Genomic DNA, 13,729 nt, shown 5'->3' on the forward strand with positions numbered 1-13,729 from the left:
TTAGGGGTCTCAGAGCAGCATAATGCTGAATTTAATCCAATCTCACTAGTTGCTCAAATACTTGGCATGTTGACTATGACATACTACAAATGAAAACTGCATATTTTCTAGTGAACTATATAGGATTATTACTTCTCATGTAGTAACAACTCAGTAAAGACGTATTCAAAGCCATTACTGTGTTCTGCACACTGAAGTGAAGTTAAAAACAAGAGTCCCAGTATAACCTGGTATAATATAAATAGTCAGGCTGCAGCCAGCAAACACCTATAAATGTAAAGATATAACACTTATCTGTAAAAGGCCATGTTTCAGTCCCATTTCAGATTTCATTATGAAACATTCAGGCAGTAACAAAAGGATCAGTTCGAAAAACTCTAAGAATACTATTTTACCCTTAAGGGTGTCAGTGCAGCACCACACTGAATTCAACTCAGCCTCAATAGTTGCACAGACATTTGGCTGGTTAGATATGGCATATTGTAAATGAAAAGTAATGTATACATTTTATTTTATTCTGGTGAAATATAAATTATTTTACTTACAAGCTAATACCAAATCAGCAGACAAGTATTCTAAGCTATTACTGTGTTCTGCATAATGAGCAGAAGTTGAAAATAACACAGTGGAAACCAGAAATAATTCAAGCTGGCAGACTGCTGCAACAGAGACCTATAAATATATGAATATAGTACTCATCTGTAAAAGGATGCATCTTAGTCCCCACTTCAGTTTACATTTATGAAGCTTTCAAGCAATAACAAAAAGATCATTAGTTACAAAAACTACCTAACAATCGTGTTTTCCCATGGTGGTCTAAGTGCAGCACTGTGATGAATTTGCCCCAAACCTACAAGTTGCTCAAAACATTTGTTAAATCAGTTATTATCTGTGGCATATAGCTGCTGTTAGATGCATACAATTCCCTCCAACAGGCCATATATTTTTTTATTTAATACTGATCACATAGTGGCCATTGACATTAACTTATAGCATGGCTCCTCACATTTCCTCTAAAAAGATATTCACCTTCTGTATAAAACTTTTTGTTTGATTGCGAAGAAAATGATGCAAACTATGACAACATTAATTTATTTCAAACTGTTGGTGTTGGGCATGTATGTAACTGTTTTACATAAATTATTTAATTACCGTTTGCTTTCATACACAGCGTACCCTGCCACCTTCCCCAAAACAAAACTAGACTGATGCTTTCTGTGAGCATTTCTGATGTATGATTTATAGTTTGTGCTACAGATGAAAGGAAAATGATCACAGGAATGTTTTTCAACTTGTAGCTAACACTATACACTGTTCCTCTTACCCTTACCAAGCATGTCAATAATCATTTTATTGTTATCGCCTTAAATGTCCTTTGCTTTCATCCATAGAACTCCTTCCACTCCCCTACAAAACCATCTGTGTCAAAGGTACCCTAACATCTTTACTGAAAAGAAGAAAGGGATCCACACCATTTGTCAAGTTCAAACAGGGCCTTGAGAACATTCATGATATATGTGCATACACACACATTTTACATGTGTGTGTGTGTGTGTACACGTTTATATGCAGATGTGTATACACACACGCACATACACACAATATATAAGTATATATCACAATATATGCTGGTTTTAAAAAATTCCAGTTTGAAAACTCAAAACAATACCCTCTTTAATGTCTGTCAAAAAATAATGTGGCTTCAAATTCATCTCTAGAGAAAAGCTTTTGCTGTACCTACACAAGTTGCAAGAGATCTCCGCCAAGATCTATGCAATATATTTTACAGTCTTAAAGTATGAATTCTCCTGTGGCTAACACCAGTGAAGTACTTTTCCTTGATTTCGTGGGAGTGATTTAATGAGGAAAATGTATGCTTGCAAGGATCTGTTTTTTTTCACATAATCATGTGCAATTTAGAATGTATAATGTGTTCTGTGACATGTCTGAGGGTGAGGTAACATTTTGTTAGGCATCAAAGAATTCATTCCTTTTTGTTGATCCTTGTTTGTCTCATTCACAGGAAACAGAGAACACCTTGCGTTTAATGCAGAATAAACTGAGGGAGGAAGAGAAGAGGCTGATGAAAGCTGCAGGTAGGTCAAACTGTCTTTAATTAGAGGTGATCCTGATTCTCTAGAGATAGCTGTGAGCATCTACCAGTGAACATGAAGTCTTTACTCATTTTCTACTGAGAATGTTCTCAGGTTGCTCCCACTGACCCAGATGCACAGAGTACATATTGACTGTGCTAGTGAATTGATTTTTCTGCATCTTTTAAATAAATATTGAATGGTGGATACAGTTAATTGCACTATGACTGCATAGGCAAAGTGCCTCTAACACAGTTTCAAGATTTCAGCTTATATTGGAAAACATGAAAAAATTAATCATCCCAAAACCTGATAAATGATTTGCTTGAATAGTTAGCTCTAGCCTCCAGTCCTGACTTGTTATGACCCATTATAAAGCAAATCAGAGTACTTTTCTTGCTGCTTTTAATTGGTTGCCCTTTGCAGTGATAGGGCAGCTTTCCACAATTGCACCCATGGTCAGACTGCTTTAAATAATGTTCCTTAAATAACCTAGCCAATCAGATGAGACAGAGAGATATTAGTCAAAGAGCAAGCCTGGAGTCTCTTGTCTCCAAAATCTATACCTTCATCTTATTAAGCAGCATGAACAGTCAATGCAAAATCTATACATTTTTTTTCCTTGGAGGCTTAGCCTGTCCTCAGCAGTGTAACATAATTAAATAGAATTGTGACTGAATGAGAAACTTGTCTATTTAAGGAACATTCTGCTATAGATTAATTCGCCTAACGTTTTTGTTCATGCTGATGAGTTTATCCTCTGATCTTTTACATCTCTGCAGGGATTTTACTCGTGCTCTTCCTGCTACTGTTACATTTTAGTTTTGAGAACAAACGACAGTGAAATAAGCAATCTGTAGGTTGCATCAGAACTGCTAAGAAGTTGTATCTTTACTGGCAGCAAAATAGCAATTAAAATTAATCTGAATACTGCACATTATTATTTCATCCAGAAAGGAAATGGATTCATAGGGCCTGTTGAAATGTGCTGTATTACATTGCAGTTGCTGAACTTCACATTATCAGTGTCTTTTTCATGTTTTGATGGGAAACTTGCCAAACTAATTTGTTACTAATATGATTAACTTAAAATGTTATCAGCTGTGAGGTGTCAGATGCTATAAATGGCCTAAAACAGGACACAACACCAGGTCATTATTTAAGTTTTCATGGACATTTGAACAGCACTGTACTGTAACTAACATTTTATTTTTTTAATTTTATTTATTTTACATTTGTTAACCGGAATGGTCTGACTGGACTCAGGTCCATTTTCAGCAGAGGCCCGGGGAGAAATGCTCCACAGTAAGTAAAAGTTTACACAATATGTTAAAATACAGTATACAGAGAATTTTCAAACAATGTTAATATACAGTATACAGCAGAAGACATAACAAGACCTATATATACAGGAAAAATAGTTACACATGGTTAATAACAGAATAAGTATGCAAATTCAAACAGCATTAGGAGAAGACCTAGACTGCAATATATATTACAGTAGGTATATTAGGAAGTGAGGTATATAAATCCAAGCAGGAGGGAGATTATTCCAGGTTCTAGCTATGAAGTGGGAGAACAGTGCTTTTCCTGCAGTATTGTTAGCCCTAGAGATACAGAGGAGGGGTTCGTTGGAAGATCGGAGAGGACAGTTTGTATTATAGCGGGTGAGAAGTTGGCCTAGTGCAGGTTTTTTTCCTGGATGTGTTACCATATTGTAGGCAATGACTAATTGGTGATAGGTTAGTAGCAGGGGAAGTTCCAGCCATTGCAGTTCCCTTAGAGCCTGGCAATGGTGGGTTCTAAAGGTAGAGTTGTTTGCAAACTTGGCAATTTTATTATAACATGATTCAAGTCTGGCAAGGTCAAATTTTCTAAGCTGGGTAAGAATTGGAGCAGCATACATTAGGGTAGACAAGAGGTGAGTTTGGGCTAGGGTAATCTGTGCTTGTTTCGAGAGGGATTTCCTGTGCCTATATAGTGTTCCCATTTTTTATGGACTTTTTTGATAGTTTGTGAAATGTGGACGTCGAAGTGTAGATTTTTATGAATTTCAATGCCTAGGAGTTTGGTATAGTCAGAGGGAAAGATAATAGTGCCATTTTTGGAGGAAATAGTGAAGGATAGAGGGGTGGAAATAGTTTTGTTGGGGGTGAAAAGTAATAATTTGGTTTTATTAGGGTTTAGGATAAGTTGGATCTGAGTGATCCAACTTTCCACAGAGCTAAAGGATTCCTGGGTGAGTTGTAGGGTGGGAAGTAATGGAGCTGAACAGATAAGAGTTGAATCATCAACGTATTGTATAAGTGAAGCATGCTGTGTGGTGGTATGGAGATTATTGGTAAATATGGAAAATAGAAGTGGGCCTAATATGGAGCGTTGTGGTACACCTGTGGTAGTTGGGAGTAAGGGGGGATAGTACACTTTGCCATTGGACAGATTGTTGCCTATTTGACCAGGGTATAGTGGAAGGGGCAAAGGATAGGTATGTCAGGGTGTCTAGTAGTAAGGAATGTGAAACCATGTCAAATGCTGTGGAGAGGTCTAGAAATATTGCAGATACAAAGTTGTTATTATTTCTGTGTTGGTTGATCAGATTGGTGAAAGAGAGCAGAGCAGTGGTTGTGCTATGGTGGTGTCGGAAGCCATGCTGTTTGGGGGAGAGGAGATGGTATGAGTTTAGGAATTGTGTTATCTGAGAATGTATACATTTATCTAGTATTTTAGATAAGGGGTAGAATGGCAATGGGATGATAATTTGAGTATTCATAAGAGTTTCCATCTTTATGTAGTGGAATAATGTATGATACCTTCCATAGCTGTGGGACATATGCTTCTTGTATGGAGCGATTGATAAGAATAGAAATAGGGTAGGATAAGGATTCAGCAGCTATTTTTAGCAAGTTGGCTGGCAGATTGTCAGTGGCAAGGGTAGTAGGTTTCAGTTTTAGGAGGTGTTTTTTAATTGTTGAGGTGGGAACAGGTGAGAACATAAAGGATGAGATGTCAGGGCATTAGGTTGGGTTATATGTAGGCCTGCTTTTGGATAGTTGGGAGGATAGTGTTAAGATGGATTCTGTGAAGTGGTGATAGAATTGGGAGGCAATGTCCTTGTTGTCATTCGGGAGTTAGGAGTGGGAGTGGTAGTTTTGCCTGGTTTTAGGAGAGAGTTAATGGAATGTCAAAACTTTTGGGGATCTTTTGAATGTTTGTTTTGGATATTGAGGAAGTAATTTTGTCTATCAAGTTTGGTTTGTCTCTTGGACTGATTTCTAAGTTTTAGGTAACTTTGTTTGGCTAGGCTAGTATTGTATTTCTTCCACATTCTCCAAGCCTTATCCATTGACTTTAAAAGGGCTCCAGTTTCTCTAGTTAGCCATGGTGCATAGTGTGACTTGGCTCTTAGTTTCCTAATTGGTGTGAGTCTATCAAGGATATTGATGAGAATATTGTTGAAGTAGTCAGTGGCTTGGTCTAGATTTAGGGTTTGTAGTGGTTTCCAGTTACTATGTTTTAGAATACTGTTTAGTTGTATATTTAGTTTACGATCACCTCTGACTTGTTTAAAAACAATGGGTCTGGCTATGTTGGTACGTTTCCGCAGAAGGAAGGTGGGGAGATGGTCACTAAAACCATCAGGAAGGCATCCTGTCTGATAGTTTTGTTTGGGGAAGTTAACTAGTGTCCAGTCTAGAATAGACTGTGTTTTTATTTGTCGATTCTAGTGGGTTCTTGTTTAAGTTGGGTAAACCTGTAAAGATTAATATGGTTAGTGAGGTTGTTAGAGGTACAGGCTGACCAATCAGTGTTCAGGTCACCTAGTTGAAATAACAATAGTACTCTGTTTTATTTAGTATATTTACTGTCTTTTCAAAATTGTTGCTAGCATGATTATTAGCTTGAATAAAAAGCTGCAAGAATGATATGAAATATGAAATATAAAGGATTAATTTAGAATAGTATAAAATGCTGAAAATTAGGAAGAGGTAAATGTGCTGGCAAACATATATACCTTCATTAGATATTGGCTTCCTGTAAAGGAGTATGTTATCGAGAAACAAAGTCTGTAAAAATAGCTGCGCAGATGGCAACTGGAAAGACATCAGTGAAGTAAAGATATGTAACATCAAGCAAGATAAAGTTAGAACATCAAGTTTCAGATGGTGCTGGAACACCACATTTCAGATGATGCAAGACTGAGTTTCCATGGACCACCAAACTTGAAAAAGAATCAAGGACAAGTCATAAATTAGAAGAACAAAGGAAAAGTGTTATACAAAACATGACTGTTATACATGAGACTGAGAAAAAATATCAGACTGGTATAAATGAGTGTGTATAAACAAGCTTTGGGAATTTGCCACAGAGAGCTGACAGCGTCTGTATTGAATGCTTGTAGATCCAAAAGAAAAATACAACAGTAAAGTCATACTAACTGAAGCAGTTTGTCTCAGTGTATTTATTGTACTTAGTACAATACAGTATTAAAGTAGTTGGTCATACTAAGAGTTAATATACTGTGGCATGCTTGCATGCAAATGCAAGTAACAGCAAGAAACCAACAAAAGATGTGTATATAATTTTTCAATGGCGAGCCACAGTTGACGGACCGAATGTTTTTTTTCTTGTGACAACTACAGCTTTTTTTCATTTTATTCAGTTAGTACATCCATTTGCAGTGCAAACGTTTGCCTCCTTCTTATGCACAATATCCGGTAGCAGAACACTGCATCTCTGCAAGTTCCACAGGTCCTGTACATTCACACAGCTGAATCTGCCTGCTGTGTTTGAACATCTTTTGGGAGAATCAACGAGGGACTTTCCACACTTTCTCGAGGGAAGACTTGATCACTTTCCACACAGAAACTGATAATTCTCTTTTTGTTTTTCATTTTACAGCATGGATGCCTTAAACAAAAGAACTGTAAAATATAACACTACTTTTCAGGTAGACAGCAATAATAGTCCAGCACATGTATGGTCAGAATTTAAATATTGGTATAAACATAACTGTAGTACATGTAGTACTTTACTAGGTAAAGTTGATGTCAATGCTTTATGTAAATGCATTACCTTTAACTGGTATCTTAAAATAGCAACATCATTGTTATTATGACAGTAAACATTTATTGTGCAAGTCATATGAAACTGCTTTCTGTCTGCAATGTCATAAAAGTAAAGGTAAACAACCAGATGCATTATGTCCTGTCACCACATGTAAAGTGTTAATTTCAGAGTTACAATATCAGTCAAGTCAGTTATCTTCTGTACATCTTGCTAGACAAGAGTGGCATAAAACCACTGCACATTACAAAACATATAAAAACAGAGATGAGGTTCATGGTGAACTGACAAAAGATTTAATAAACTTCTAAGACATAGAGTGAGTTCAGACAACATGTGCAAACACTTTTTCAGAAGTGCATAAGAGCTTTAAAGTCAGCAGAACAGAATACTGACAAATATAATCTGGTTAGTAAAGGGTTAAAGCAACAGCAGTTAACTATGTTGATAGAAAATAATTTACAACGTTCTATTCTACCTTAAGAAAATGGTTAAGCGTACATAGCACAAACTTTCATTCTGTTAAAGCAAGGCACTTAATTTGATTTTAAAACCATTTCAAATAAAACAGTTCTAGGGTATAAAAATCAAATGAGAGTAGTTAAACCCAGTAAAGACATGATGTCACGAGACTGACATGCATGTATTTTCTTTTCACCTAAAGTGCAGCAACACGCAGACAACAGCAAATGTAAATTATGTAAATATGTCTGTTTTAAGCATGTGTTAAGCCAAATATCTCTTTTGTTTCTTACAATATTTTGCGATTTATAATAGCATCAAAAATAGCAAGGACTCCAGCAAAAACAGTCTTCAAAAACAATATTTTGCATAGTTAGGCAAGTTAACGTTTATTACAACTGCATTCTAATATCAAGTTGCAAGTATAAAAACGAATGACTGAAGGTGCGAGTAAGTTCTAGAGGAGTTATGGGTTAAGCGTCTGGAATGTGCAGAAAGAAAAAAAGGTATGTGAGCTCAAATCTTTCCAGGATGGAATGGGTAGTTACAAGGAATGTTGCATAACATAAAATGTTACTGGTACTGAAATTTATAAGGTCAAGGAAACAAGACTGGTTGCCAGGCCAAATGGCTTACGTTTTTCTCAAACATTATTGTTAAGTATTCATGTGCAGCATTGAGCAAAAAGAACAAAAGTTTGCAAGTAAATACTATGACGACTACAGTCAGTACATGGGCTATGGTATGCAATTAAAATAAATTATGCAGGTCCCTTAACAAAAAAGGGAGGGTACAAATACCTACTAGTAGCAGTAAATGTCTTTTCAAAATGGGTAAAAGTGATTCCTACTACAACTTTGACAGTATAGGCAACAGCAAAAGCTTTATAAAAATAATTTCTGTTTTTGAAAATGGCCAAAAAATGATCAAATCAGAAAGCAAATGTGTAAGACCAAAGTGTCACAGTCCAGGTAACAGCCAAAGGCCAAGCATACATTTGATTCTCACAGCATAAAGCAAATAAGCAGTACCGCAATAAAATGATATATACTACGGGGGGAAAGGCATGCTTTCAATTTTACACTAACTGTGTAAACAGTAATGCAAAAAGGACTCAAATAAAGGTGCAAAGTGGTAATATCAAAAATACATTTTAATTTTTCAAGTAATGTAATTAGCATGCTTCAGTTTAATGCTAGGTTTGAAAACTGGACTGAGTGTACATTACAGCCATGTATATACAAATGCAAAAACAATCTGTACAAGCAAGTATATTTTGTGCAGTATATAGTAAATGGTTTATCTATGTAACCAGACAATTTTGCATTCAAGTGTTAAACTGTTCATCACAAAAATTGCTTCTCAATTCATTTATAATAGAGTAACAAGTCAAAGCTTGATATTTGTGACGTGTTTTTTTTTTTTCAAACAACAAGACTGCAATGCCTTTGCAATAAAATCCTCAAGCATTGTCAATAAATTACTGTATAGGACATCACTGTTTAAAGTTATATTCAGCAACTGCAAAATACAGCTCATAACTGGTAATGCTTGTTACAATATAAAACTGTGTTAACTTGCTGTATCAAAAGAAAACTAAAGGTTTTGTTTTCCAATGTGTTTCTAGTTGATAACAATATAACTGGACTAAAAAGTACATACTGATATAGACAGTTTTGTATTTAAAATAAAACAGAGGGAATTTATACAGTGATAGATATGTTTAAAAATGTATAAATGCATGTGCACATCTATTTGCTAGTTAGATGCATATACACATCTGTTGCTATAATTGTTGTTGTGTCTTTTGGCTTTTCCCGGTTAGGGGTCGCCACAGCAGAAATCTGGTCAGCTAATGATTGGCAGTAGATTTTTACATGCCGAGTTGCCAGCTCTGACGCACAACCTTCAAGGAAGGTACGCCCATTCACGCATGTCTCCACACAGAAGACGCTCTAGCCGAACAGGACAACGTCTTACTGTAAGGCGACAACGCTACCACAGCACCACCGCTATAATATATGTAGAAATAATATAGTTAGTTAAATACATGTATTTCTGTTTGCTAGCATTCATATATTCTGGTACAGCTTAAGACAAGCTTGAATGTTCAGTGTCTGGAACATGCTTCAAGGACTGTAGATAAAAATGCAACTGCGAGACAAGGCAGCAACATTCAACACAGACATCTGCATTTCATTTGCATTATTCTGAACATCAAAATAGAGGGAATTACAATATTTCATGAATAAACGTTAGGAAAATACTACACAAAATAAAACACAAGACAATTTCAGTTGCAAAAAGCATACAACATGTACCTTTGGGAGGATAACATTTAACACAAATATAACAGCATGGTTAGCTGAACAAGGTCAGGCATACATAAACGTAAAGGAAGACAAACATTTCAATAAACAACTCTATCTCTATTAGATGCTGTACATTACCTCGAAAATGTAACAGTTCTGACAAGGGAAGACATCATTCAAAAATCTCAGTGTTTAGACAATAACACAAAAATAAGAATAAAACTCAGCAGGGGAAAAAGGGTATGATTTCTACCAATACTCTGTTTATTTGTATAAACAACACAGTAATACAAGAAAAGGACCATGGGTTAAAATACTTACCATTTTGGGCAACAGGCCAGTACTTCATACAGATCAAACGGTAAAAATACCATCCACTTGTACTATGATAGGACAACAATACCAAAAAATAATATTGCACTTCAATATTACATTTCCAAGTTTTAAAGATACCAAATGCAGATTTAAAAGAGTTTGGTATAAAAACTAGTAGAATAAGATATATCACAGATTGTACATTCACAAGCACATTGGAATCCTGCTATTTAATATGTCATTACAAGTATCTTTGATAGACAGATTACAATTTAGTACTAATGTATCTAAATGTGTAAATTGAAAATGGACAATATTGCCTTCAAATTTCAAAAGGTTTGTTAAAGTGGCACCACAGTTTGTATGTGTGGTTTCAAAGAACCCAGTGTTAATAGTAAAAGACAAAAACAGAAGTTGACACTGCCCATAATTGGTGGGACATATTCACAGGGTGGTCATCATCTGGAACCAAATTGTAAAATTGGTTAATACATCTGGTGTTGGTAGTTTTGGGGGTCATAATAATAATGAGAGCTTGGAATTGTTTAATATGCTGCAGGTTGTGAAGAGTGGCAATAACTCAGCAAATCATGATTGTAAACATGAATAAAGTGGTGGTGGTTGTTGTGTAAATACTGTAAATATCAATGCTGAAGAAACAAATGCAGTCTTTTCTTTAACTGAAGTTTAGTCCATTTCTCAAAAAATACATAAGGGGGAACTGAAAGAATAATAGTATTCTGTTGTATTTAGTATATTCGCTGTCTTTTCAAAACTGTTGCTAGCATTATTATTAGCTTGAATAAAAAGCTGCAAGAATGATATGAAATATAAAGGGTTAATGTAGAATGGTATAAAATGCTGAAAATTAGTAAGTAGTAAGTGTGCTGGCAAACATATATACCTTCATTAGATATTGCCATCCATGTAAAGGAGTATGTTATTGAGAAACAAAGTCTGTAAAAATAGCTGCGCAGATGGCAGTTGGAAGGACATCGATGAAGTAAAGATATGCAACAGCAAGCAAGATAAAGTTAGAACATCAAGTTTCAGATAGTGCTGGAACACCACGTTTCAGATAATGCAAGTTTCCTTGGACCACTGAACTTGAAAAGGAATCAAGGACAAATTATAAATTAGAAGAACAAAGAAAAAGTGTTATACAAAAGAAGACTGTTATGCATCAGACTGAGAAAAAAAATGTCAGACTTTGGTATAAATATGAGTGTGTATAAACAAACTTTGGGAATTTGCAGTAGAGAGATGACAGCATCTGTATTGCATGCTTGTAAATCCAAAAGAGAAATGTAACAGGAAAGTCATACTAACTGAAGCAGTTTGTCACAGTGTATTTATTGTACTTAGTACAGTATTAAAGTATTTGGTCATACTAAGCGTTAATATACTGTGGCATGCTTGCATGCCAATGCAAGTAACAGCAAGAAACCAACAGAATACGTACATATAATTTTTCACTAGTAAGATGATTTCTTGGGCTAGATTATCTGTGGCCCATTGTAACATTTCTTCAATGATGGGAGAGGTATTGCCTGGGGGAATATAACAGCAGAGAATGCTGATAATTTTTGTGTCATTTATGCTTACGGTTGAACCTAAGGTTTCGGCATTTTGAAATTTAGGTATGCGGGTTTGTAGAGGTTTGATGTTGATTGTATTTTTGTAGAGGATAGCAACTCCACCTCCCTTTTTGCTAACTCTATCCAGTCTTTGGATATTATATCCTGGTGGGAGAATTTTTTCATTTTGGGTACTAGGGTTTTAGCCTCGTCTCGGTAAAGGTTAGTATGTCAGGGGAGTAGCGAGTTATAAATGCGTGTAGGTCAGAAAGTTTGTTAGAGATACTTCTCATGTTGACATTCAGAATCAATAGGTCAGAGATTTGCCTAGCAGACAGGAGAGAGTTTTGTGGTCCAGGGTTTGGGTGTATGTCTCCAGATATAAGTAGATTTTTAGTGATAAACAGTATGTGTTTAATTGTGTGCACTTGTCTATGTTGGATCTAAATGTTTTTCTAGTGTAAGATGGTGTTTTGTGAGACTTATGAATGTGTAGGATTAAGCTGTCTTTAAATAACGTAGAAGAGATAGGAAAGAAAATGTGAGTGTATATTTGTTTGAGAAAGTGTTATGTGGCATGATATGTTTTTCAATGATGTGTTTGTATATAATGATGCAATGTTTGTTACATATGTGAAGGTTAGGAAGAGAAATCCTAGGATTAATGTTATTTTATGAGGGAGTAGTGGTTGGGACTTAGTGGTTTTGGGGTTCAAGTATGGGTGTGAGTGTGAATGCATGGCAAGTAGATACTATGTACCTTTTTAAAGTAGAAATTTGATAGGGGGTGTGTATGAGAGGTCGTTGATTGGAGGAGGGTGTGGTCAGGTGATCTGGAGTTAGAATAAATGTAGAGGTAGTGGGGGTGGGTGGGAAATGGGGAAAGAATAAGGGAACAGAGCAGGCTACACCAGTCCTTGAGACTGCAGAACCTATCTATAGAGCTGGTCAGGACAGAACAGTAAAAGAAAGACACCTCTGTAATTAAGTAGGAGTGGTAGGGAGTTGTGCAGGTTCAAGGTGGGGGAGGGGGTATACGCTAAGTAATACAAGGTTGTAAGTCAGAAAAAACTGGACTAGGCCAGCTGCTAAAAAGAATACAGGAAAACCAAACTAAGTCTATTGCAGGTCAGTGTAGTGCAGTATCTTCCTAATAACTACAAATCTTATGCTACTAATCTAGTACAGTGTGATGAAAAGGACCACCACTTCTACAAGGAAAAAGTATTGAAGTATGGGCTGCAGGTACACAGCTAAAGCGTTTCCAAGAGAAAGTAGTTTTAAGTAGCTGACCTAGGAGTACAATAGGAAGAGAAAAATGGGGGGGGGCAGTAGTGTGCACGTGTACAGTGAAAGGGGAAAGAGTCTTCAGTTTAGAGGACAGATTAAATACAACTCTAACATACACTAGTGTAACTGAAAGCACTTTAGTGTGCCATCGACGCAGGGTCTCACAGCACAGGGCAACGAGACAGCCTTGGGTTGATTGGACATTGGCCAAGACACAGGATGAAACTTTTGCAGAGGGGAATGTGAGCACACTGCTGGGGATTCCTATAAAGCATGACATGTAACTTTAAATCATGTTATATTTAAGAATGTTACTACTGAATATTTAGTGTGTAGTATACTTCCCACCAAACTCTCCTGTGGTTCTAAAGTTACTCAGATAATTAGAACCAAGCAGTCAGATGAAAATCCTCCCTCTCAGTATTTCTCCCTGTAGACATAGGAGATAGGAGTCCAACAAGGATCAATACTAGGACCACTTGTCTTCAATGTATTTATCAACAAGATCCATACAGCAACAGGTTCATCCAAAAGAATTCAGTATGCTGACAAAGCCACTCTGGTATGTGCACCCCCCTCCATACATAAGCTGGAAAAGCTTACACAAGACATATAC

The 13,729-nt window shown here is 36.2% G+C and overlaps 1 protein-coding gene across 1 annotated transcript in view; it reads left to right on the forward strand.

Moving 5' to 3' along the window:
- Positions 1-13,729, forward strand: part of CLUAP1 (clusterin associated protein 1) — a 960,319-nt gene that overhangs the window by 563,129 nt on the left and 383,461 nt on the right. The window contains exon 11 of the mRNA XM_044089326.1: positions 2,024-2,096. Within this exon, the coding sequence (XP_043945261.1) occupies positions 2,024-2,096 (73 nt within the window). The remainder of the gene's footprint in view (positions 1-2,023; positions 2,097-13,729) is intronic.

The sequence above is a fragment of the Protopterus annectens genome, chromosome 12.part0 (assembly GCF_019279795.1).
Source record: "Protopterus annectens isolate FY-2018-M chromosome 12.part0, PAN1.0, whole genome shotgun sequence".
In the NCBI taxonomy this organism is placed as follows: Eukaryota; Metazoa; Chordata; order Ceratodontiformes; family Protopteridae; genus Protopterus; species Protopterus annectens.